General features: G+C 43.4%; 1 protein-coding gene across 1 annotated transcript in view; it reads left to right on the top strand.

The window, feature by feature from the left end:
• The first annotated feature begins 4386 nt into the window (after positions 1 to 4386).
• The window catches only part of LOC120462449 (hydroperoxide isomerase ALOXE3), a 30350-nt gene continuing 10877 nt past the window's right edge, over positions 4387 to 23859 (top strand). Inside the window, exons 1-10 of the mRNA XM_089119988.1 lie at positions 4387 to 4431; positions 4542 to 4683; positions 7326 to 7530; positions 10237 to 10318; positions 10426 to 10548; positions 15706 to 15809; positions 21815 to 21984; positions 22097 to 22240; positions 22698 to 22901; positions 23506 to 23592. Of these exons, the coding sequence (XP_088976114.1) occupies positions 4549 to 4683; positions 7326 to 7530; positions 10237 to 10318; positions 10426 to 10548; positions 15706 to 15809; positions 21815 to 21984; positions 22097 to 22240; positions 22698 to 22901; positions 23506 to 23592 (1254 nt within the window). The 5' untranslated portion in view covers positions 4387 to 4431; positions 4542 to 4548. The remainder of the gene's footprint in view (positions 4432 to 4541; positions 4684 to 7325; positions 7531 to 10236; positions 10319 to 10425; positions 10549 to 15705; positions 15810 to 21814; positions 21985 to 22096; positions 22241 to 22697; positions 22902 to 23505; positions 23593 to 23859) is intronic.

Genomic DNA, 23859 nt, shown 5'->3' on the forward strand with positions numbered 1-23859 from the left:
TATGTGCGCCTGAACTCTGTGGGAGGGGCTATGTACTGTACATATGGTTGTGTCTATGTTCAGTAATTGCAGGCCTATGTGAAGCGCGTGTGTGTGTGTGTGTGTGTGTGTGTGCTTGTGTGTGTGTGTGTGTGTGTAAATCTTGTGAGTGAGAAGATTCTACACTTTATTGGCTTTTCCTTAGTAACTGAAGAATCATGGGAACAAACTGGTAATGACTCGAGTGTTACGACATACTTCTAAAGAAAGTTTCTAAAAGTATACTAAAGTTTACCAGAAATCTCAAACGCTTGAAATGACTTGTGCTTTGTTGCACAAATCATGACTAGATCATGTTGTAACACTTTCATTGTCATTACCAGTCAGTTCCCATGATCTTCACTTTATAACACAGTTTCAAATGATTAGTAATTCCCACAGAAGTATAAAGTAACACTTGAGTCAGTGCACTATTAATTATTAATTCATTAATCAGAGTTTCTTTTTAGTTAATAGTTCTCTAGGAAGTATTAAAAAATAGTAGTTATTGATTAGTTAATAGTGAACTACCACTTTCATCTGCACTATTACTTGCTAGTTGATCAATCAGAGTTTCTTGTTAGTTAATAATAGTTACTAGATTGTTAATATTGTGTTACTCATTGGTTCTTGTGTAGTTAATCATTAACGAAGGAACCGTATTCTGAAATGTTACTGAAAGTTCTATCCATGTTATTTCTCTCGTTATTCCAAGCTTAAAGGACAACTCCAGCGCAAAATGAACCTTTAGTCTAATTACACAGTCAACTTCGCGAATACAGGAAGAAGCCATCTTTGAAAAATAGTCTCTACCAGTCGATTGACGAGCGCCGATCCAAGTGCGCTGGTGAGATGTGAATAAGGTGATAAGGTGAGCGTGAACAGTAGGCTACGTGTACATATTGAGGAGAAGTAAACGGTTCGTGTTTGTGTTTCTACTGGAAAGAACGGATCATATGAGATTCTCCACAGTTCAGCGCACTTGGATCGGCATTCGTCAATCGACTGGTAGAGACTATTTTTCCAAGATGGCTTCTTCCTGTATTCGCGAAGTTGACTGTGTGTATAAAATATCTTCTTATTAAACTGTATGGACACTGACAAAGTTCTCAATGCTTCGGTTTGAATGTAGGGACCCTTGTTATGCTGTCGTGTTACTGTGGGGCTATTTTGAACCGTGTTAGTGGTAATAACAAGCGATTTTTATTTGTCATTACTCTATGCCCTATATACTAGTGTTATACTAGCGTTATAGGCTAAACTGTTTTTAGAGATAAAACTATTTACATTCAGCAATCATGAAAACAAATCTCAGATAACGGTTGACTAGGTGACAATGTGTAATTAGAGTTGTCCTTTAATTAGTGATGCACCGATGTGAAAATTTGTGGCCGATATCGATAACCGATATTAACATTGCTGTTATGGCCGATACCGATATTTACCGATGTCGATATCCCTGTATAGAAAACACATAGCGAGGATTAGGGCTGCACGATATTGGTAAAAAATGACATTGTGATATTTTATTTTTCTGCGATATATATTGTGATATAAAAACAATTTCACCAGATTACTTGAATTGCTCTATTTGGAAAGAATGAATCATTCTAGAATGACTGGGGTAGTTTTGTCATGGAGTAAATCTGCATAGAAACTAATATTAATAGAATGTTAACAAAATTTGTTAACATTCTATTAATCTATTAACCTTACACTTTACAATAAGGTTCCATTTATTAAAGTGTACATTTAATGTGCACTTTAATAAATGGAACCTTATTGTAAAGTGTTTCCGATTTATGTCTCTTGAGCTCAGTGTTGGACAGATCAGTTGTTTTAACCATTCATTAAAGTGAATCGGTTCAAAGGAGTCATTAGTTCGCGAATCGGACGTGTCATTAACGGAACCACGGCACACGTTGTGATTATCCAGGCAGTTTAGGACATCGCACGAGATTTGTCTCGACCTATTTTTACAGTCTATGGTCTCGACAGTCGACACAGAAAACATTTCATCAACAGATAGATTTTTTTGGTTTATTGAAAGTGTGGTTTCACAATTCACAACCAGTAGTTCAGAAGAAAAAAACTTCGGTCTTCCGACCTTTTACCGTCGTGTATTCAGCCAACTCAATTCATAAACATGCGGGAGGGAGGGAGGGAGGGAGAGAGAGAGAGAGAGAGAGAGAGAGAGAGAAAGCAAGACATTTTGAAGACGGCGCGCGGGACCGGTGCTTTCACTCTCTCTTGTTCCCTCAGTTAAACAAGCGCAGCAGTCACTCATCTACATCACTTACCGGTCAAATATGGCTTTGGCGGGACAAAAATATGCATTAGGAAGGCTGGCAGAAAACAGCTCACCAGTTCCAGTCTTCGTGGCTTGATATTTAAACGCACTTGCGCTTTTAATACGCGTGCAAAAACAAACATCCCCGCCCCCACACTCACACCTACACACACGTCAAATACACAGGGATGATCATCGGCCTGTTCACATCGGCCCTATTTTGACATCGGAACGATACCGATGTGTAAAAAATTGACCAAATCGGCCGATATTATATCGGCGGCCGATATATCGTGCACCACTACCTTTAATCCATTGATTACTTCAGCTTTAAAAGTCCACTTGATGTCACGGTGATGATGACAAATGCAACTTTTTGCACATGTAAATTTTGACTCGAGTTAGCATAATAACTTTAACTGTTTGCCCTTCTGAACTATAAAAACGATTGCTCGTTCAGTGCCATCGCTGACGTTATTTATTTGCTATAATATCGGCTCTCTGCTCTGCATCGAGTCTGAATCTGACCACTAAAACTGAGATTAAACAAGACGGTTCATTTATATTAATATAAAAATGGGAGAAAATGTAAAGCGCGGTTTGGCGGAAGAAACATGACACATGCTTGACACTGCACGCACGGACAGAGAGAGAGAGAGAGAGATCGCTCTTTTTTTGGCTCACACTTTTCTGTACCTAATTTTACAAGTTGCAAAAAAACACAAGCAGTGCTGACTGACTCATTCTGACTCTGATCAAGTCTGATGACTCCGATCGCACGGTATTACACACAATGTTAAACAGACCCAGGACCCGAAGTCATAGATTCGGACCCGGACCCGGCTGATCTCAGTTCCTGGAGGGCCACAGCACTACAGAGTTTAGTTTATACCCTGCTTCAGCACACTCACACTTTTCAAATGAGCCTGAAGGACTTGATTAGCTGGTCCGTTGTGCTAATTAGGGTTGAAGCTAAACTCTGCAGGGTTCCTTGAAAGGGAACTGCTAAACAACATAATGAAACCACTGAAAATACAACAAAATAATGGCCTCTTTAAGAAGAGTTGCATCATGTCAGTTTACTAATCCACTGTTTTTTTAGTATTTTAGCTGAGCCTTCCCAGGTGGAATCTACAAATATTTCTTCATGCGCTCAATATAAATCTAGCAGGATACGTCAAATATGTTCAGTAACAGAAAATATTTCATTGGATAGGTAAAACAATACAAAATTAAAAGATTGCAACAACCTTCTGAACTTCTGTTTCTGTTTATAATCTTTGAAGATTAGTTGACCCACTCTTGTGTGATACTGTGGAAAAGAGGAAACATTACCTCAGAAAAAATACAGCATAAATCTATATAATAGCCTATATTTAATTTGACACATATAATAGTTTTCCCCAATGCAGCTAGTCAGTCTTCTCTGTGTTGTGCATGATGTTGAAGGATAACGGTGTTTCAGTCTGTATCTGGAGGAGTGTGAACGAGTGAACCGTACAAATGCTCTCTAATGCTCTGTCAAAATTGATCAAGCTAGCTATGTTTGAGTTCAATAACATATAATAGTAAGACTATGTTTTGAACCCCCCCACACACATATACAGGAAGTGATAAATAAAGTTCATCAATTCCTGTATATGTATATCCTGTATATCCTGGTGTTTCTGGAAATTGACTGTAATTTGCCTCAGGGTTTTTCCACATAAATCTGACAAAGATCCCACCCTATTCAGCGTAACGAAAAGAGAGAAGCAGAAATGCCAGAGCACGTCAGAACGCCTTGAAAAACACTGACACTACAGAAGGATAAACTTTTCCTTATTTTTACAAAGAAAAAGGTATTACTCTTTTGATTGGATGTCATGACCCTGACAAAAACGCATACATTACAAGGAAGGTATAAAATGCTTGGCCACTTCTTGTTCAGGTCATTATCAAAGGGATAAGGTCCTTGTTTTGGCAGAAACCTGGTAATTAAACTTTAAAGATCTTTGCAATGGAGTGTTCAATTAAAATGGCTTTCATTTTTGTTGTATTTCAATGCCATAAACTGCTCTCTCTTTACAGTCAATCTAGTTACAGCGGTTGTTGCAATTCTTACAGCAGTAACATTTCTTACAGTAAGAGATGAGACTCTTTCTTTCTCTCTCTCTTCCTCTCTGTATGCTGGGATATTCTTTGGTGGTCTCATTATGTTTGTATTTTCTCTTCGTTATCCGTTCCTTTGCAGAGCAGCCATGGTGATCTACACAGTAACGGTGAACACAGGAGATAGGGCTATGGCAGGAACCAACAGCTATATCTACATCCAGCTGCGTGGGACTGAGGATGAGAGTGACGAACAATGCTTTCGTGGGTTTTGTCAGGGATCGGTAAGTGCACCCAATTAAACCAGTGGTGTGGAGTGTGTTTTGGACTAAAAACTATCAGTCAATGCTACATTTAATAAAAGATAATTGGGTAACACTTTACAATACTGTTTCTTACTTACTGCAAAACTAATAAGGAACTACTGAAGAACTAATAGGTAATTCTTCATTAACTACTTCTTCACTACTCAGAAAGATGTGTTAACTAATCGGTATTTAATAGAATTGTATGATCTTGTTAAGTAACAGTTAGTTAATCAATAACTAATACTGTCATACCACCTGAACAATGACTATTAATTATCTACTAACAAAGGATCAAGAGAAACAAGAAGTGACCACTGAACAGTCTTAAAAACTACATTGTGGCCCTTTCTGTATTTACTAAAGTTATTAATATATAGTATATATATTAATATAAGTAGTATTATGAAAATACAATTTTAACCAATACATATAACTGTCAAAGAGGTTTTTGCCGGTGTGGTTTTGTGTGTTCTGCAAGAAATCGACTTCAGAAAGGAACCCCACTCAAGAGCCTTGCCATAACTAACCTCAGATTAATTTTTATATTTTATATTCAGTGCTGTGTTTTATATTGAATGCCACGTATCAGTAAATTCATTTATTTGAGGCAAAAAAATAGGGAACTTATTAGTAAGTAATAAATCAATTCTGCAGGAATTATTTAACCTTATTAGTAATTAATAAAAAATTGCCACATACTTCTGACTCAAATCAAACTTATTGTCAAAAATCCCTATTAACGTAATCATCTAAACCTTAAAATACACGACAATGACTCGTTTACATGATATCTTCCTATATTTCAAATCAGAACATTTCTTAATAACATGTACAACACTGCCTAATTTTAATCTGGTTTAAAGCAGACGGCGTCTGTCCTCCCGTGTCCACGGTAGTGGTGCTGGATCTCGTGTTCGGCGGGGAAACTGCTAACTTCAGACCGCCGCCCTGCGTTTCACTCAGAGCCCAAACATGCTGGCACTGACTTCAGGCCTAATTATCATTTTACTGGAGTTATATTTTATTGGAAGTTATATATATATATATATATATACCACTCCACTGCAAAAAAATTAAAAATAAAAAAAAAACAAAAAAAACGGATTAATGTAGTGACTACTGTGTATGACTGTTCATTAGTTGTTAATTCATAGTAATTTTTCTTGAACCTTAATTAATAAATAATTAATAGTTATTCAGGAGGTATGACAGAATTCATATTGTTTAACTAACTGTTACTTAACATAAAATTGTATTACAAAACGATTAGCTAACATATCTTCCTTAGTAGTTAACAGTAGTGACTTAAGTGTTAATGTAAGTAAGAAACTGTATTCTAAAGTGTTAAAGGCTAATTCAACGGGTGGAGACATGAATATGTATTGAAAGTGGGTCATAGTAGAATAGTATCATAAATTTCTAATTCGGGTTTTTCTTGCCTGATAAAACGCAGAAAATGACTTTTTAGTGCTTGTGGATTGTAGACCACAATCCCCATAGTGCATTGCAATGCTCTGCTCCACAGGCCACTCCCACTACTCCGCCCATCACTGTAGACTAGAGTTGAGCACCACTCTACGCCACCACCAGGAAATCATTTCGCACAATGAAATCAGATAATGCGAGCTAATATGACATTTGCGCACTTTATAATGCGCGCTAATAGACGCCATCGACCAATGGACTGGCGTGATTCTATACGGGCGTGATTCTGATACGTAACTCTACACATGAAATGCAGACAACCCTTGGAGCTTTTTGTCTTCGGCATCTTCATTAATCCCCTCCTTATCAGACTATCCGCGAAGTCTCCCGCATATTGATCTCGGCTCCCTGATGCCGCAAATGAGTTCAAATCTCCCGAATCTAGAGCGAGCGAGCGAGAGCACACATGCGAGACAGATCAGACTGTGCTCCACACCGTATAGTGCACGCACGAGGGAGAGGGAGAGAACGAGAGACTTTGCGTGTGTGCGCCTCATGACACCGAAATTTTTGTTCTTATTCGTTCTGGTTATGACCCTATACGTCGGAACCGGTTCCCTATTGGCTCCGCGTTTCGGTACCCAATCCTACCCATAATGCATCCGTCTGCACATTCAGCATCTTCTTCCATATTATTAAATAGTTTCTGCCAGTGAAATCAAACGCACTGGCACTGATCTGTGATTGGTCGGTTAGCGCATTAGGCCCAGCCCCCTATGGGCGGGTTTGAAAGGGTGGGATCTAGTGCCTTTAGTCTTTACAGAAACCCCCCTCTTACAGTGGCGTAAAATGACGATTTTTGCGTCATTGTAGGAGGAAGAAGGATTTCTCTCGTCTCAGTCGAAAACGAGAAAGTGTTGCACGACCATTCAATAGTATAACTGGGTTTTTAACAATGGAAATCTTAATGCAAATGGGTGGAGGGTCCCTTTTACGATAATTGAATGAGTGAGTATAAAAGTTGTAATGATAAAAAAAAAATTAAAAAAAAATTTTCATTTAAAAATAAAAGCTTTTTTGATGGAAATTCTGGAGTTTCTTCTCTGAATTTGAACCCCCTCCCCCGACTGCATATTAGTTAATAGTTTTGCACACAGTGGCCCTAATACGCCATTGTACATTTGTCTGTTTAGGTGCAAGACTTTCAGATAGACTGTAAAGCGCCCCTGGGAGAGCTCATAGATGTCCAGCTCCACTCCAAGCCGTTCATGGGTCTTCTTTACGACCAGTGGTTCTGCGATAAGATCACCATCAACACGCCAGAAGGAGACAAGATTTTGTTTCCGTGCTACAACTGGCTGGACTGGAACGAGAGGCTCGCTTTAAGACCTGCTAAAGGTAGGCACTCCCATTTCAAGTCATGGCCCCCATTCACATTTACTGAAGTAATGGAAAGTTCAGTGGTGATGTCTTGCAAATATACTACATGTGCGTACACACACACACACACACACACACACTTTTGAATATTGCAGAGTGTCAGATGCTCAAATACAGTATAACTCCTGCACAGGGTCAGGACTAGAGATTACATGGCTGTTATTGTTGGGATGTTCATTGGCTGATGGCTTGAAGATGGACTGTGTATGTAGTTGTCATTCATATGTTTTTTTTACAGACATATTTAGGGCCCGAGCACTAACAGTGCGAGGACCCTATTGAAACTGTTAGGATTATTATTAGGGCCCGAGCACTAACAGTGCGAGGACCCTATTGAAACTGTTAGGATTATTTTTTTATTTTTATTTTTTCTGCAAAGTAAGTGCCATTTTCGGGGCCGCAACATGCTCAAAAACTCACCAAATTTGGCACGCATGTCAGGACTGGTGAAAAATTTCGTATTTTGTGGGTTTCGCAGATGGGCGGGGCAAAATGGCACGCTAGCGCCACCTAGAAAATTGGAAAAAATTAGCCCCTCGTCCACGTTCAACCTACATGCACGAAATTTGGTGGGGACGTGTAACATATCAAGACGCACAAAAAAGCCTCAAGAACCCATACCCTAAACTTGACAGGAGGTCCGCCATTTTGAATTTGGCGGCCATTTTTGGACGATTTACAGACTCCGTACTTTAACGAACTCCTCCTAGGGATTTAGTCGGATCGACTTAAAATTTCTGCTGTGCCTTCTAAAGGCATTGACGATGTAAAGTTGTGCTATCTGCGCGTTTTCGTGGATGGGCGTGTCCGTGGCGTCAAAGATTCGCCATGAAACAGGAAGTTGTAGTAACTTGGCTGTAAATGCCCAGATCTGCACGAAATTTTACACATTTGACAAGAGTCCCACCCTGAACAAATATTCATGCCGAAATTCACCCACAGTCATAGCGCCACCTGCTGACAACAGGAAGTGACCTTTAACGAAGCAGCCCCCGCCGCTTGTTTGACCGACATGTACGAAATTTCTGTGGTACATCTACCATGACCAGACGCACAAAAAAGCCTCAAGAACCCATACCCTAAACTCGACAGGAAGTCCGCCATTTTGAATTCGGCGACCGATTTGGGACGATTTACACACTCCGTACTTTAACGAACTCCTCCTAGGGATTTAGTCGGATCAACTTCAAATTTCTGCTGTACCTTCTAAAGGCATTGACGATGTAAAGTTGTGCTATCTGCGCGTTTTCGTCGATGGGCGTGTCCGTGGCGTCGATGATTCGCCATGAAACAGGAAGTTGTAGTAACTTGGCTTTAAATGCCCAGATCTGCACGAAATTTGACACATTTGACAAGAGTCCCGCCCTGAACAAATCTAAATGCCGACATTCACCCACAGTCATAGCGCCACCTGCTGGCAACAGGAAGTGACCTTTAACGAAGCAGCCCCCGCCGCTTGTTTGACCGACATGTACGAAATTTCTGTGGTACATCTACCATGTCCAGACGTACAAAAAAGCCTCAAGAACCCATACCCTAAACTCGACAGGAAGTCCGCCATTTTGAATTTGGCCCCCATTTTGGGACGATTTACACACTCCGTACTTTAACGAACTCCTCCTAGGGATTTAGTCGGATCGACTTCAAATTTCGTCTGTGCCTTCTAAAGGCATTGACAATGTAAAGTTGTGCTATCTGCACGTTTTCGTCAATGGGCGTGCCCGTGGCGTCGAAGATTCGCCATGAAACAGGAAGTTGTAGTAACTTGGCTGTAAATGCCCAGATCTGCACGAAATTTGACACATTTGACAAGAGTCCCACCCTGAACAAATCTACATGCCGACATTCACCCTCAGTCATAGCGCCACCTAGTAGCAACAGGAAGTGACTTTTAACGAAGCAGCCCCCGTCGCATGTTTGACCGACATGTACGAAATTTCTGTGGTACAACTACCATGTCCAGGCGCACAGAAAAGTCTCTTGGAGCGATGCTTTAAACTCAACAGGAAATCGGCCATTTCTAATTTTACCGCCATTTTTGGATGATTTACTCATTATGTACTTTAACTAACTCCTCCTGGGGATTTAGTCGGATCGACTTCAAATTTCTGCTGTGCCTTCTAAAGGCATTGATGATGTAAAGTTGTGCTATCTGCGCGATTTCGTCGATGGGCATGTCTGTGGCGTCGATGCTTCGTCCATGAAACAGGAAGTTGTTGTAACTTCAGTGTACATCCTCAGACCTGCGCAGAAATTTTATACGTTATACAACAGTCCCTCCCTGAACACACGTACATGCCGATATTAGCCCACAGTCATAGCGCCACCTGCTGGCAACAGGAAGTGACCTTTAAAAAAGCAGCCCGGCCGCATGTACACAGCTGAGCTCCAGAATGTGCAACGCGGACGCCTCAGACTTCGACGTGCTACAGGTGCGAGGGCCCGCCCATCGCTGCTTGCAGCTTTAATTTTTTATGTATCTCAGAAGACTGTGCTACATTAGCTATAGGCTAATGCTACTATTACTTATTATGCTACCAATAAAGTACATTTAAGAAGTCATCCTGGGTCAAGACACGATATAGACTACATTTTTTATGTGTTTTTTTTTGTTTGTTTTGTTTATTTTTTTATTGTGAATTAATGTTGGCATTTGTATTTCAGCTTCACTTGTGTTCCAGGACACCAACCCAACAGCCCAAAAACTAAGGATGGGGGAGTTAGACGAGCAACAGAAGTTATTTAGGTTGGTGGACAGCACGCCTATACAAGTCGAGCGTGACAGCCAAGTGTCTGCGTTATATTAAGATAAAGAGAAATGAAATTCCTTGTGTTGAAATACTTTACTCCTAGGTGGCGCGTGTATGCTGAGGGCACGCCTCAAGTTATCGATTGCGACAGTGCCTGCTCTCTGCCGCCTGAAGTCCGATTCTCTTTCACAAAGCAATTAGAGTTTTACTTCTCCGCAGGAAAGCCGTAAGTGACCAAGTCATTTTTACTCCCTCCTGTAGTGTTCATCTCTTTGTTACACACTGTTCAGAGTTCACGGGTCTGCTGGACCCAATATTGGGTTTTTACAACAACACAACCTTAAGAATTTAGGGAAACAACTAAACTGATCTCAACTCTATTCTTATTTGAATTACAAGCAATATAGTCAGTAGGCCTATTCATGGTTTTGCCATATTGGCTTCCTCTTCCAGCAGTGTAGTTTCACTCAGCTTCTTGACAGATTCTGGTGCTTTTTCAACTTTTTCAAAAGAGCCAAAGTTTACACTCGTGCATTAGAAGTATTGGCGACTTTTTATTATATTTTACTTTTTATTCACTGACATGCTGGTTTCTAGCACACCGGACGAGAAGCTCAGCGCCACGTACAGTATTTCAAATTCGAACACTTTATTCTCTAGGAGTGGACACCGGTGATCCTGCCATTTATACAGTTTTATATAAAATGTACATCTATTTGTCTCAAAATTGCGTTAATGTACATACTGACTTCACCGTGTGCTGTTATTAGGGATGGGACGATATGAAAATTTCATATCATGATTATAGAGTCCAAAATTATTGGGATTATCAATATAATCACGTTAAAATTAGATTAAAATTAGTTAAAATTAGATGAAAGTGTTCAAAAAGAAATGATGCTCACATTGAACACATTTCAACAAGTTTAATAATTGAAAATCAATAAACAACAAATAAAATATGCAGTCTTTTGAGAAAGATTGTAATCTATGGCATTTCCTTCTTTATAATGCTCGTCGTCTATAGAGCATCACAGTCCCGCCCACAGCCCGAGAGAGCGCTGGTGCCGGAAGTACATTTCCCATTCGTTTCTCCCACTGACATTCTGTAAAATCCATATCTAAAGAGTATTAGAGCATGTCTGAGGATAACCAGCTACGGCTGAACTCATAAGTATACAACACATCATTTCGAGTGAAAAAACTAAGAGAAAATCCAAATAAAGTCGAGGGTACAAGCCTATGTACATATGTTCATTTCCGAGCAAAGGAACTACTCCTCCCATAAACCACTGCGCCTCACTGAAGTCCACTGAAGCCACCGTGAAAGAGTCTTTTGAGTGACTTCCAAATCTTATATAGTGAATGTGCAGGGAAACTCCTTTTCCTCGATTTACTGAAGCAAACGCATTTGCAGCTGCACATGCTAAAACATTGAGCATCTCGCTCCTCATTGGCTGTGCAGCGGATCCAATGGCGTGGGGGCGTCTCAGAGGTGCGACCAATGAACTTAGCCCTACGTCATTACGCGATCTTCAGTCTTCGCGTGCCTTCGCGGGGTTTCAACACGTTACACGACTTCCACCAATCAGATGCATCACTGTGGGATTGTTTAGGATTGTGGGTAATGAAGTATTATCCAAGACATCGCGAATAAAAGGCATTTATCTTAAAACACATTCCATTGAAAACAGGATGGCCAATCTTCCCCCCTCCGAAGACTTTTTATGGTCCTGCAGATAGCAACAGAATGCCACAGGAAGAAACGTGTCAATATGTTAATGTTTTACCAAGACAAATCGGCTCAGAAATGGTGGAACAAGAGGCCTGACCACCTTTGACCTCCCTCAACATCATCTCTGTTAAGCGGGACAGAGACGTAACACAGACCCCTACTCCTTGAACATACCACGACCTCACTGTTGAGATTTCTCTGAGATCTCACACATAAAATCATATAAACTCACCACAGAACAATTCTTGGACTTATAACCAATCATAATTCTTGTTGTTCCTACACTTCATGTGTTATTATGCTTAGATCACATATTAATCATGTAATTGTTGTTAACTATTAACTCTTGTAATTGTTATACAACCATTAGAAGTGTGAATGCCTCGTTTACTCTTAAACGAATCGTATTCTCGTAATTCAAAAGATGGCTTGATTGAAATCTGCGTAAAAGATTTTGTTTTATGATTATAATAATCATAAGGTTTAAACTATGGTCTTTTGTCTCTCGGCTAAGTGCTGGAGACCAGCTCACAGACCATGCATAAATTATGATAAGCAAGAAGTAGATCCACCTCCTAAAGTCATGCCATTACCTCATTGGCCAGAAGTTTCTAGGAGGTTGGACTAGAGTTTAAGTTAAAGATCCAAACAAAGGAACAAGTCCTCATGTTCCGTTCAATGTTCCGTGCCTGTTTGATTTTTGTTCGTGTTTTACAGTTCTGTAACTGTTAAGTGCCTCTCTCTAAAACCAGCAAGAGAGTGTTCTGTTCGTGCTTATCTCTGAAACAAAGAACATGTCCACATGCTTCTACATCGACTAGACCAAATTCAACCAGCAGACGAATAACCCATCAAGATCAGGGTTACAATTCAGCTCAGTCAAGCCATCCGACTCGTCTTCCTTTCATTTCTTTCCTTTACTTCCTTTTTCGTAAAAGTCTCGTTTCAAAGTTAAGTTTGCTGCAAAGCTTCTTTTTAAACGGCTCTCCGCAACGCGCTGCGAAATCGTAAAGACTTTTCATTCGGCTGCTAGTCACACGTGACCGGCAAACTCAGGAAACTTCCGTCCCTGCACTTCAAAGACAAGAGACAGCAGACAAAGGGAACTCCCAAAGCCACACATGAACTTGCAAGTAACCCTTCAGACTCTAACTGAACTGGTGCTTTAATGTAAATTGAATAACCTCTCTAAGAAACGAAGGTTTAAATTAACGCTTGGTGGTCCTTTCAGGTCATGTCTTACGTGCATATTGAAAGTTGAAACTTTCTCTCACTCTTTCCCACTCACTCTTTCCCTTTCGCGACTGTATGAATGTGTGTGTGTGTGTGCGTGATTATGTTTAGAAATTAGATAATTGCCTTGTGTCGTGTTTGCACATTTAATGTTTTGTACTGTTCGATCTAAAGTTACCTTGCTAAGACATAGTGTTTCACTATAGATTTGGTATTTATATCCTTGCAAATTACGGCCCGTTCAAATGAACTCCAAACGAGTCATTTGCTCGGTTCAGTGATTCGGTTCCATAGATTCATTGCAAATCAATGAATCATTTCCCTTTGAGCTAAATTGGCCTTCGGCCCCCTTTAATACATTTTATGTATATTATTATATGTTGCATTTGCTACAGTCTGTTCGCCATAGAAACATGACACACGTTTGAGATTGCACTCTGATTGCACGGATATCACACAATATTAAACAGACCCGAGACCCGAAGTAATAGATTCGGACCCGACTCGGACCTGGCTGATCATTTAAAATATAGACCCGAACCCGTACAGGTCCCGGGCCGACAGGTCTCGGGTGCACTGTGAAGACCTCTACCACACCACACCAGATTTGGTCCTCTTAAAAGGCTGAAAAATCTCCCGAGCGCGGTCTCTGCCTTCCGCCATTCCTTCTCCAATAGTAATTTAAGAAACCCATTGCGTGCAGCGAGCCTGCGTCAGACTGCCCGACAGGATTTACAGTGAGTTATTAAAATCTCTATAATCAAACACGGTTTTAATGATCATTACATGTTAATACTAACCATCAGTATATTTTATCGTGGTTTATCGTGAAACCAGTATCGTCCCATCCCTAGCAGCTATTTATATTTACTTTGACATTCATTTTCAGAAATCAGCTGTCTAAATGAAAATTGCTGATGTTATCAGATTTTCAGATGATATTCGCAATTCATTCTGTTGACGGACACTCTGAGGTAAAGGGTTCTGCAGACTTAGCAAGGATTGTATTTAATTGTACAGTACAATTATTACATAGTACTGACATGATTTTAATTCCATAATGTCCTTAAACAACAATAACAATATTGCTGGCCATAAACTGACAGTGGTGGAGGAAGTACTGAATCTCAGTACTTAAGTAAAAGTACAAATACCCAGATAAATATTTACTTTAGTAAAAGTAGAAGTAACACAATGACAACCATACTTAAGTAAAAAGTACTTTATTTTAAATGTACTTTAAGTATTAAAAGTAAAAGTACTTGCATAACAATTTATTATCTTAATGTCTATTTTCTAATGATTAATAAAACATTTAATTCTAACTCATTCAACCTAATAGCCTACTCCTATAATGATGTTCAATAATGATGGAAAAAAAAATGTCACCATTTCTGAAACAAGCTTGCAATTAGGCAATATCATGCTTATCCTTACTATATGTTAATAACTATGTTTGGCAGTAAACGCGATTCATTTATGGTGTAATTCTGAACCTCTTGGCTTGCCATAATCCTAACCAAACCAAACATATATTACACACGGTGTGTTTCCTATGCACGTAAAAACAAATTTTCGCGTATGAGTTGCATGATAAACACACTGCGTGTGAGACGCATGTGTGACCGGGTTAATATACTGTATCTATGGCAACCAAACGTCACTGGTGAGACAAACGTGCAACGAACGGACGGTCAGATTACGTTTTGGCAGGGGAAAAACTGATCAGAAAATGTAACGAAAATGTAACAGAAGTTGTAGAAATGTAGTGGAGTAGAAAGTATAATAATTGCTGCAAAATGTAACGAAGTAAAAGTAAAAAGTAGGCACTATTTATTGTACTTAAGTAAAGTAAAGATACGTGAAAAATGTACTTAAGTAAAGTAACGAAGTATTTGTACTTCGTTACATTCCACCACTGTAAACTGAGAAAGTGCGCGTCCGGTGTGCGGAGCCCGATCTCATGAAAGCTCGTATCTATAGCACGAATGTCATTTCTCGTGGCATTTATACGCCAAAAAACATTTTGGTATAGATACGCATCTTCATGAGATCGGGCTCCGCACACTCCGGTGTGCGATACCTCTGTCCTAGACGCGGCACCCTTATGACCCCACACAAATTGGGAAACGGGCATCATAAACAAGTGATTAACAAGTGCTGCATGGTGCATCTCAACTGTCTCTTAATATTTTAATTTTTAAGCGACTTTTTCAGTCAACATTTGAAAATTGGGAGAGCATATAAAATCCTGAAAAGAGCCATAGCTTCCCGACCGCTGGTATAATGGAAGTGGATGGCAGTAATGTATAATTTCTAATAGTAACTACAAAGATGCTCACAACTATAGTTGTATGTCAAGGCTGTTACACTATGAATGTTTGCACTGTGTACATGTGTATTCTGTGTGTGCAGGTTAGCATATCTGAAGCTAACTGGATTAGCTGACTGCAGAGATTCATGGGAAAGCATCAGCCAACTGGAACCAATCCTTTGTGACAAAAGATCGGAAACCATTGGTACTCCTCTTAAATGAAAAAACTGCTCAAAATTACTGTATGGCAAATAAAGTAGTCTATACCTTATAATCCCTTAGAGCAAAAATATATGGGAATATACTGCACAATTTAATGCGATAAATTACATAACACATTTCCATATATGGGAAACTAGTGCTCATCTTTTCCAATATACTGCAATATATACATTGACCATTTACGGCTATTAATGAATATAAAATATTTATAAATAGAGACAAAAACAACAATGACATTCACAAAGTTTTAGCCTTTATGTGTACATGTGCTGCACATACATGTTCCCAATAAAATGTGAATGGATGTTCAATGTGAATGGCGCACACACACACACACACACACAGTCACGGAATGAGTTACATCAGATTTCTAGTTCCCAGCATGCTTTGCTTCTGACTGTTAACAGAGAGCAAATGTTAAAATTTAGTGTTATTTAAATCGATTTTGCTCATTGTTAATATAGGGCCGAGATATGCTAGTGTTTCCTTTTTTTAATTTAAAAGGTTTTCTGGTATATCTGGGTATCTCTATATATGTTGAGTAATTAAAAAAAATCTCAGCAGTGCCATGGCTAATCATGTATACTTCTATATATTATGAAGTGTATTACTGAATATAAAGTTACAGACATTATGATATATTGGTAAATATACTACCACATATTTTTCAATACATGAAAAGTGGCAAATACCTCATGTCACGGCTCCATCTGCGTCAGCACCAGACACCTTCACTCCGCCCACTCGTTCCAGCTCCCCAGCATTCTAATCACTGTCACCTGTCCGCTTCAATCACCGTCCCAATCATCCTCCCTTTATAAACTCACTCCTCACAGTCACTCACCGTCTGGTCTCGTCGACACATCGGCTACAGACTCCCGCTACAATACCACTTGCTACAAGGAATACTTACCCGCTTGCTTCAGTCCTGTCTGCTCCTCATCCGCTCCTGGTCCCCGGTCTTCCTCTGGTCATCCGTCCGCTGCCCCAGCTCTCCGTCTTCCAGTCCTGCTCAAGACAAGAGATACATTATCAGACTGTTTCCCGCTCCATTACCGAACTCTCTCTATATATACTCACCAGCTGTCTGACCATATCACCTGTCTCAATAAACCTGGTTTATACTCATCCATCTGTGTCCTTCTAGTCTGTGACAGAAGACCAGACCAACAATATGCAGGAATCTACCCCGAGCACCAGCGCTACACCGGACCCACCTTCTCCTACCATTCCCCGGACCAGCGCTCCAGCACTCGCCACATCCACCGTAACCACTTCTTCCTCATCTGCCTCTGCCAGTCCCATGGCCCAACCAGCGCCCTTCTCTGGCGAGGAGGAGGAGTGCAGCGGCTTACTCTTGCAGTGCGAGCTCTACATGGAGATGAACCCGTTATCCTTCCCCACTGAACGATCGAAAGTAGCCTTCTTCATCTCACTCCTGCGAGGCCGAGCGCTCAATTGGGCTCATGCCCTTTGGAAAGATCGCGGTCCAGTTACCCGGACATTCACCGCTTTCTCCGGCCACTTCACCGAGGTGTTCTCGCAGTCTGCACATTCCATCTCGGTCCAGGATCAGCTGTACCGTCTGAGGCAAGGGAGATCGTCCGTCGCCTCATATGCGCTGCAATTCCGCACCCTCGCCGCTACTCTCGGTTGGAATGAGTCTGCACTCATCACCGCCTACCGTCATGGTCTAAATCCTGATATCCGCCTCCAGCTCGCGATTTATGACGACAACGTCGGTATTGAGAGCATCATCCAGCGATCCATTCGCATCGATCAGCGACGCACTGCATGCCAGCTCGACAGCCCTGCACCTCCAACTCCTCGTCCAGTGCCCCGCCACCACAGTCCTCCAGCACCAGAGCCTATGGAAGTCAGTACCACTCACCTGCCAGTGTCCAAGAGAAATCGTCGCATCACCAACGGGCTGTGTCTGTACTGTGGAGCCTCCGGCCATCTGCTCGCCTCCTGTCCCGTCCGCCCTCCCCGACCCGCTGTGAGTACGGTCCAATTACCATTGCCCATCTCCTCCTTGAAATTCACTGCGGCCACTATCACTTATCTGAACCGTTCCATTTCAGTCCAGGCGCTGATCGACTCCGGATCAGCGGCCAACTTCATCGCTCTGTCCACGTTAAACCGGCTACAAACCAAGCAACGAACCATCCCTCATAAACTTCAAGTCCAAACCATTCTGGGACAACCACTAGGACGCGGCCGGGTTGGACATCGTAGCCCCGACCTGGGGTTGGAGATCGGCTGGCTCCACAGGGAAGAGATATCCTTTCTGGTGCTGGAGGGCTCGACGGCTGAGATCATCCTGGGACGCCCCTGGTTGGAGACCCATTCGCCGCATATCCAATGGTCCACCGGCGGTTCTACGGTGGGGTCAGGACTGTTTCCAGCGTTGTCTGTCATCCGTGACGAAAACCCCGGTTCCTTCCACCACTCCGCCAGTTCCGCTCTCCACCACCTCCGTGGAGAGCCCACCAGTGGAACCTTCTCCCGAGATCCCCTCTCCCTACCGGGCGTTCCAGGATGTCTTCGATAAACGTCACGCTACCATCCTACCTCCACATCGGCCATGGGACTGCGCGATCGACCTGCTGCCTGGGGCGGTCCTACCGCGAGGTAAGATCTACCCTCTGTCCATCCCGAAACAGAAGGCCATGGAGGAGTACATCCAAGAGGCTCTCGATCACGGATTCATTCGACCATCAGTGTCCCCTGCCGCTTCGAGTTTTTTCTTCGTGGGCAAAAAGGATGTAGGCTTGCGCCCTTGCATCGACTACCGTATGCTCAACCAAGCTACAGTTAAATTCCGCTATCCTCTTCCTCTGGTCCCAGCAGCCCTGGAACAACTCCGAGGGGCATCCGTTTACACCAAGCTAGATCTTCGTAGTGCCTACAACCTCATCCGAATCCGGGAAGGTGATGAGTGGAAGACCGCCTTTATCACCCCCGCAGGGCACTACGAATATCTCGTGATGCCCTTCGGATTGTCCAACTCACCCGCCATCTTTCAAGGCTTCATGAATGAAATATTCCGCGATCTCCTCAATCAGTTCGTCGTCATATACATTGACGATATCCTCATCTACTCTCCCGATCTGACCTCCCATATCCACCACGTTCAGACAGTGCTCCAACGTCTTCGAGATTACCATCTTTATCTCAAACTGGAGAAGTGCGAATTCCACCAAAGCACCATCCACTTCCTCGGTTACGTCATCACCCCACACGGAATCACCATGGACCAGAGGAAGTTGGAATCGGTACTCCACTGGCCACAACCCACCACCCGTAAGGAACTTCAGCGTTTTCTGGGATTTGCAAACTTCTACCGCCGTTTCATCCAGAACTTCAGTCCCATCAGTTCCCCACTCACCGACCTTCTCAAGAGCGGGGCCAAGTCTCTATCCTGGAACACCCGAGCCACCCAAGCCTTCCAAGACCAGAAGTCAGCCTTTAGCTCAGCTCCTACCCTCGCCCTTCCAGACCCCGCCGTACCCTTCCTCGTCGAGGTGGATGCCTCCATCTCGGGGGAAGGAGCGGTGCTCTCTCAGCGGCAGGGGAATCCACCTCAACTCCATCCATGCGCCTTCTACTCCAAGAAACTGTCCCCGGCGGAGCAGAATTATGACATCGGCAACCGGGAGTTACTGGCCATTAAACTGGCGTTGGAGGAATGGAGGCACTGGCTGGAGGGAGCCCAACACCCGCTCACTGTGATCACTGACCACCGCAACCTCGAGTATCTCCGAGATGCTAAGAGACTCAATCCCCGTCAAGCCCGTTGGGCCCTGTTCTTCACTCACTTCAATTTCTCAGTCACCTATCGCCCCGGAGAAAAGAACATAAAAGCGGATGCTCTCTCCCGTCAGTTCCAACCCGAGACGCCTCCTTCCGAGCCTGAATCCATTCTCCCTCCAGCCGTGGTTGTCAGCCCCATCCAATAGAGTCTAGATGACCACATCGCCGAAGCCACACAACACGAACCAGCTCCGCCGGGAGGTCCAGAGGGACGGGTCTATGTCCCAACCCGTCTACGCCTGTCCCTCATGGACTCAGTACACACCTCTCCGGGCTCTGGACACCCAGGCAGCCAATCCACTCTCTCGCTCGTCCAACAGCGCTATTGGTGGCCGGGTATGGCCCGGGATGTCTCCCGGTTCGTCAAAGGATGCTCAGTCTGTGCCATGGCCAAGGTTCCCCGTCATCTCCCAGAAGGCAAGCTGGTCCCTCTCCCTATACCCACTCGACCTTGGTCTCATCTCGGGGTGGACTTCGTCACCGACCTGCCCGTGTCTAACAACCACACCTGCATTCTGGTAGTAGTGGACCGCTTCTCCAAGGCGTGCAAATTATTTCCCCTTCCAGGTTTGCCAACAGCCCTTGAAACAGCAGAGGCGCTGTTCCAACACATATTCCGTAACTTTGGAATCTCCGAGGACGTCGTCTCCGATCGAGGGCCCCAATTCATCTCCCGAGTGTGGAAGGCGTTCTTCAACCTTCTGGGAGTGACCGTCAGCCTCACTTCAGGATACCATCCCCAGTCAAACGGCCAGACTGAGCGGAAGATCCAGGAGATTGGGAGATATCTACGGTCATACTGCCACGACCACCAGGACTGCTGGAGCCGTTACCTGCCCTGGGCCGAGTATGCACAGAACTCCCTCCGACAAACCACCACCGGACTCACCCCATTCCAGTGCATACTCGGCTACCAGCCTCCAATATTCCCCTGGTCAGGAGAACCATCTGACGTCCCAGCAGTCCACCATTGGTTCCAGACGAGCGAGAGAGTCTGGGACTCAGCTCATACTCACCTCCAGCGGGCTGTTCGGAGACACCAGAACCAGGCCAACCTTCGCCGTACCGACGCCCCTCACTACCTTCCCGGACAACTGGTCTGGCTCTCCACCCGGGACATCCGTCTCCGACAGCCCTGTCGGAAGCTGAGTCCCAGATATATCGGTTCTTTCGCGATACAGAGGCAGATCAATCCCGTCACCTACCGGCTGGCACTCCCCGCTCACTACCGCATCGCACCCACCTTCCATGTCTCCTTGCTCAAGCCGTACACTAACCCTCTCACTCCTTCTTCCCCAGGGTCTGGTGCGGATCCAGAAGATGACAACATCTACCGAGTCCATGAAATCCTCGACTCCCGACGACGGGGCGGCCGCTTGGAATATCTCGTGGACTGGGAGGGATTCGGTGCTGAGGAGAGATGCTGGGTCAACCGGGAGGACATTCTGGACCCCTCATTACTCCAGGACTTTCACACCACCCATCCAGATCGTCCAGCGCCCCGGAGCCGTGGTCGTCCCCGTCGTCGGTCCCGTCCGCCAGCTGGAGCTGGCCGTGGGGGGGGGGTACTGTCACGGATCCATCTGCGTCAGCACCAGACACCTTCACTCCGCCCACTCGTTCCAGCTCCCCAGCATTCTAATCACTGTCACCTGTCCGCTTCAATCACCGTCCCAATCATCCTCCCTTTATAAACTCACTCCTCACAGTCACTCACCGTCTGGTCTCGTCGACACATCGGCTACAGACTCCCGCTACAATACCACTTGCTACAAGGAATACTTACCCGCTTGCTTCAGTCCTGTCTGCTCCTCATCCGCTCCTGGTCCCCGGTCTTCCTCTGGTCATCCGTCCGCTGCCCCAGCTCTCTGTCTTCCAGTCCTGCTCAAGATAAGAGATATATTATCAGACTGTTTCCCGCTCCATTACCGAACTCTCTCTATATATACTCACCAGCTGTCTGACCATATCACCTGTCTCAATAAACCTGGTTTATACTCATCCATCTGTGTCCTTCTAGTCTGTGACACCTTATGTATAATTCAATTCATTGTAACATATAAACACAATATATTTTTCTGAATTTTTTCAAATATACTGTTAAACCATTCACATATGGGAAATATATTTCGGTTCTGTAAGGGATATGTTCTGACACGGCATGCTTTGCAGAATACTGTCAGGAGCACTGGGATGAGGACGAGTTCTTTGGCTACCAGTTTCTGAATGGCCTCAATCCCATGATGATCCAGCTCTGCTCAACTCTGCCCGAGAACTTCCCCGTCACAGACGACATGGTCAAAGGCTCCCTAGGAGGCAGCAGCTTGGAGCAGGAGATGGAGGTACGCTTTCTTGCTACTGGCAATGATTTGGAAAGACTGGGTCTGGTTTGCTTTGGTTTTGTCTAATTTCGTGTGTGTCTTCATATTTGGTGTGATCTGCACCCACACCCAGAAAGGGAACATCTTCCTGTCTGACTATAAGATGCTGGATGAGCTGGTGGGCAATGTGGTCAGTGGCAGACAGCAGTATCTCACGGCTCCCCTGGTCCTGCTGTACTGCAACCCTCAAGGCTTGATGCTGCCCATCGCCATTCAGGTGCGGATCTACAATCAGAAATACATTACAAATAAAACCTCGGCTCTTTGAGGGAGAACACAAGACATCACGCTGTATGGGACGTCGCTCCTTGAGCTTGTAGAGAGATTCGAATTGGCTTCAGCTGGGAAATGCTCAAGAAGCGATATATCCCAGACTGAAACACAACTACCTGCTCAGTCTTTATTAAATTAAACACAGATGAATAAATCTCGAAAGATGAGGTAAATAACCAAATTATTACAAAGAATTAAATGTGATATACTGTATAATGTACAACTGAAGAGTAGGCAAACGTAAACAAACCTTTTAAGATGTCAATGTCTTTATAGAGTAATTACGACAGATGTCGTGGAAATCCTTTCTCATTTCATAAAAAGGGAGAAAAATAATTGCAGAGATTCCCTCAGAAACCATTTGTACCATTTTCACGGATGTTCAAATGTAATCTCCACAGTTACGGCAGAAGCCCGGCGAAGACAATCCCATCTTCCTCCCGACGGATTCAAAGGCTGACTGGAAACTGGCCAAGATCTTCGTCCGAAACGCAGAGTTTGGCGTTCACGAGGTGGACTTTCACCTGCTGAGGACTCACCTGCTGGCGGAGGTGTTCACCATGGCCACGCTGCGCAATCTCCCCTCGCCACACCCTCTCCACAAGGTATTGAATCTGCCGCGCATGAGGCGGTTTGACGTGTGTGAAGGATGAGGGCTCATAGATCAACAGTGGCGTGCTCCAGAGATGCCACATCCACATCCACATCCACAGAGTGAGAGAGAATGATAGCGAGTTCAATAATGTATGGCACTTCTATACTATTTGACGGCAGGGGAGTTTTCAGGTGTAGTGTGTGGTCACAGCTGTGTCTATTTGACCTTTTGTATCTATTGTTACCAAGTGAAAAAGCCCGTCCTTCATTATTGGCCTTTTGGAGAGAGGGACCTACTCATCTATAGCCTGTGGACACAGACTACACAGACATTAGGCACACAAGTAATGTCTCACTCAAACCCAGTCACCTCCCTCTAACAATTCTCTCCAAAAATGTAATCGTTCTGTAATTTGTGTAAAAATAACTGGAGTGGAATTCAGGGAGTCGCATACAAAAGAAGGCTTGCGGGTTCAGTTACAAATACACACAGGTGCAATAGCGCACGCACTCACAGACAAGAAATTAAAATTCATTCTTTATGAATATATTTTTTATCTTCAAAGAATGTGAAGGCAGTGAATACAAATCTCTTTCTTACTTTTCCTTCTGCAGCTCCTCTTTCCCCATATCCGATACACGCTCCAGATCAACATCATGGCCCGGAATCAGCTGATATCCAAGGATGGGGCCATTACAACAGTATGCATATTCAATGGTTAAAGAGGCACTAAAGGATCAGTCTTCAATTATAATCCAATACACTTTTTGTTGAATTCAGTTCACTATCCTATGTACCTGCAAAAATATCTTGTAAGATTGGTAAAAAAAAAAAATACATGAATGGCTCTTTAATGTCTTCTGTGATGACTGACGTCTTGAACAATGCATTGCTAGATTGCTTTTACTAATATTTTTTATTTAAATGTTGAAGAAATTATAATGGGATTTGTGATTAGAGAACTTTGC

The sequence above is a fragment of the Pimephales promelas genome, chromosome 15 (assembly GCF_988280905.1).
Source record: "Pimephales promelas chromosome 15, fPimPro1.hap1.1, whole genome shotgun sequence".
Classification (NCBI taxonomy): domain Eukaryota; kingdom Metazoa; phylum Chordata; class Actinopteri; order Cypriniformes; family Leuciscidae; genus Pimephales; species Pimephales promelas.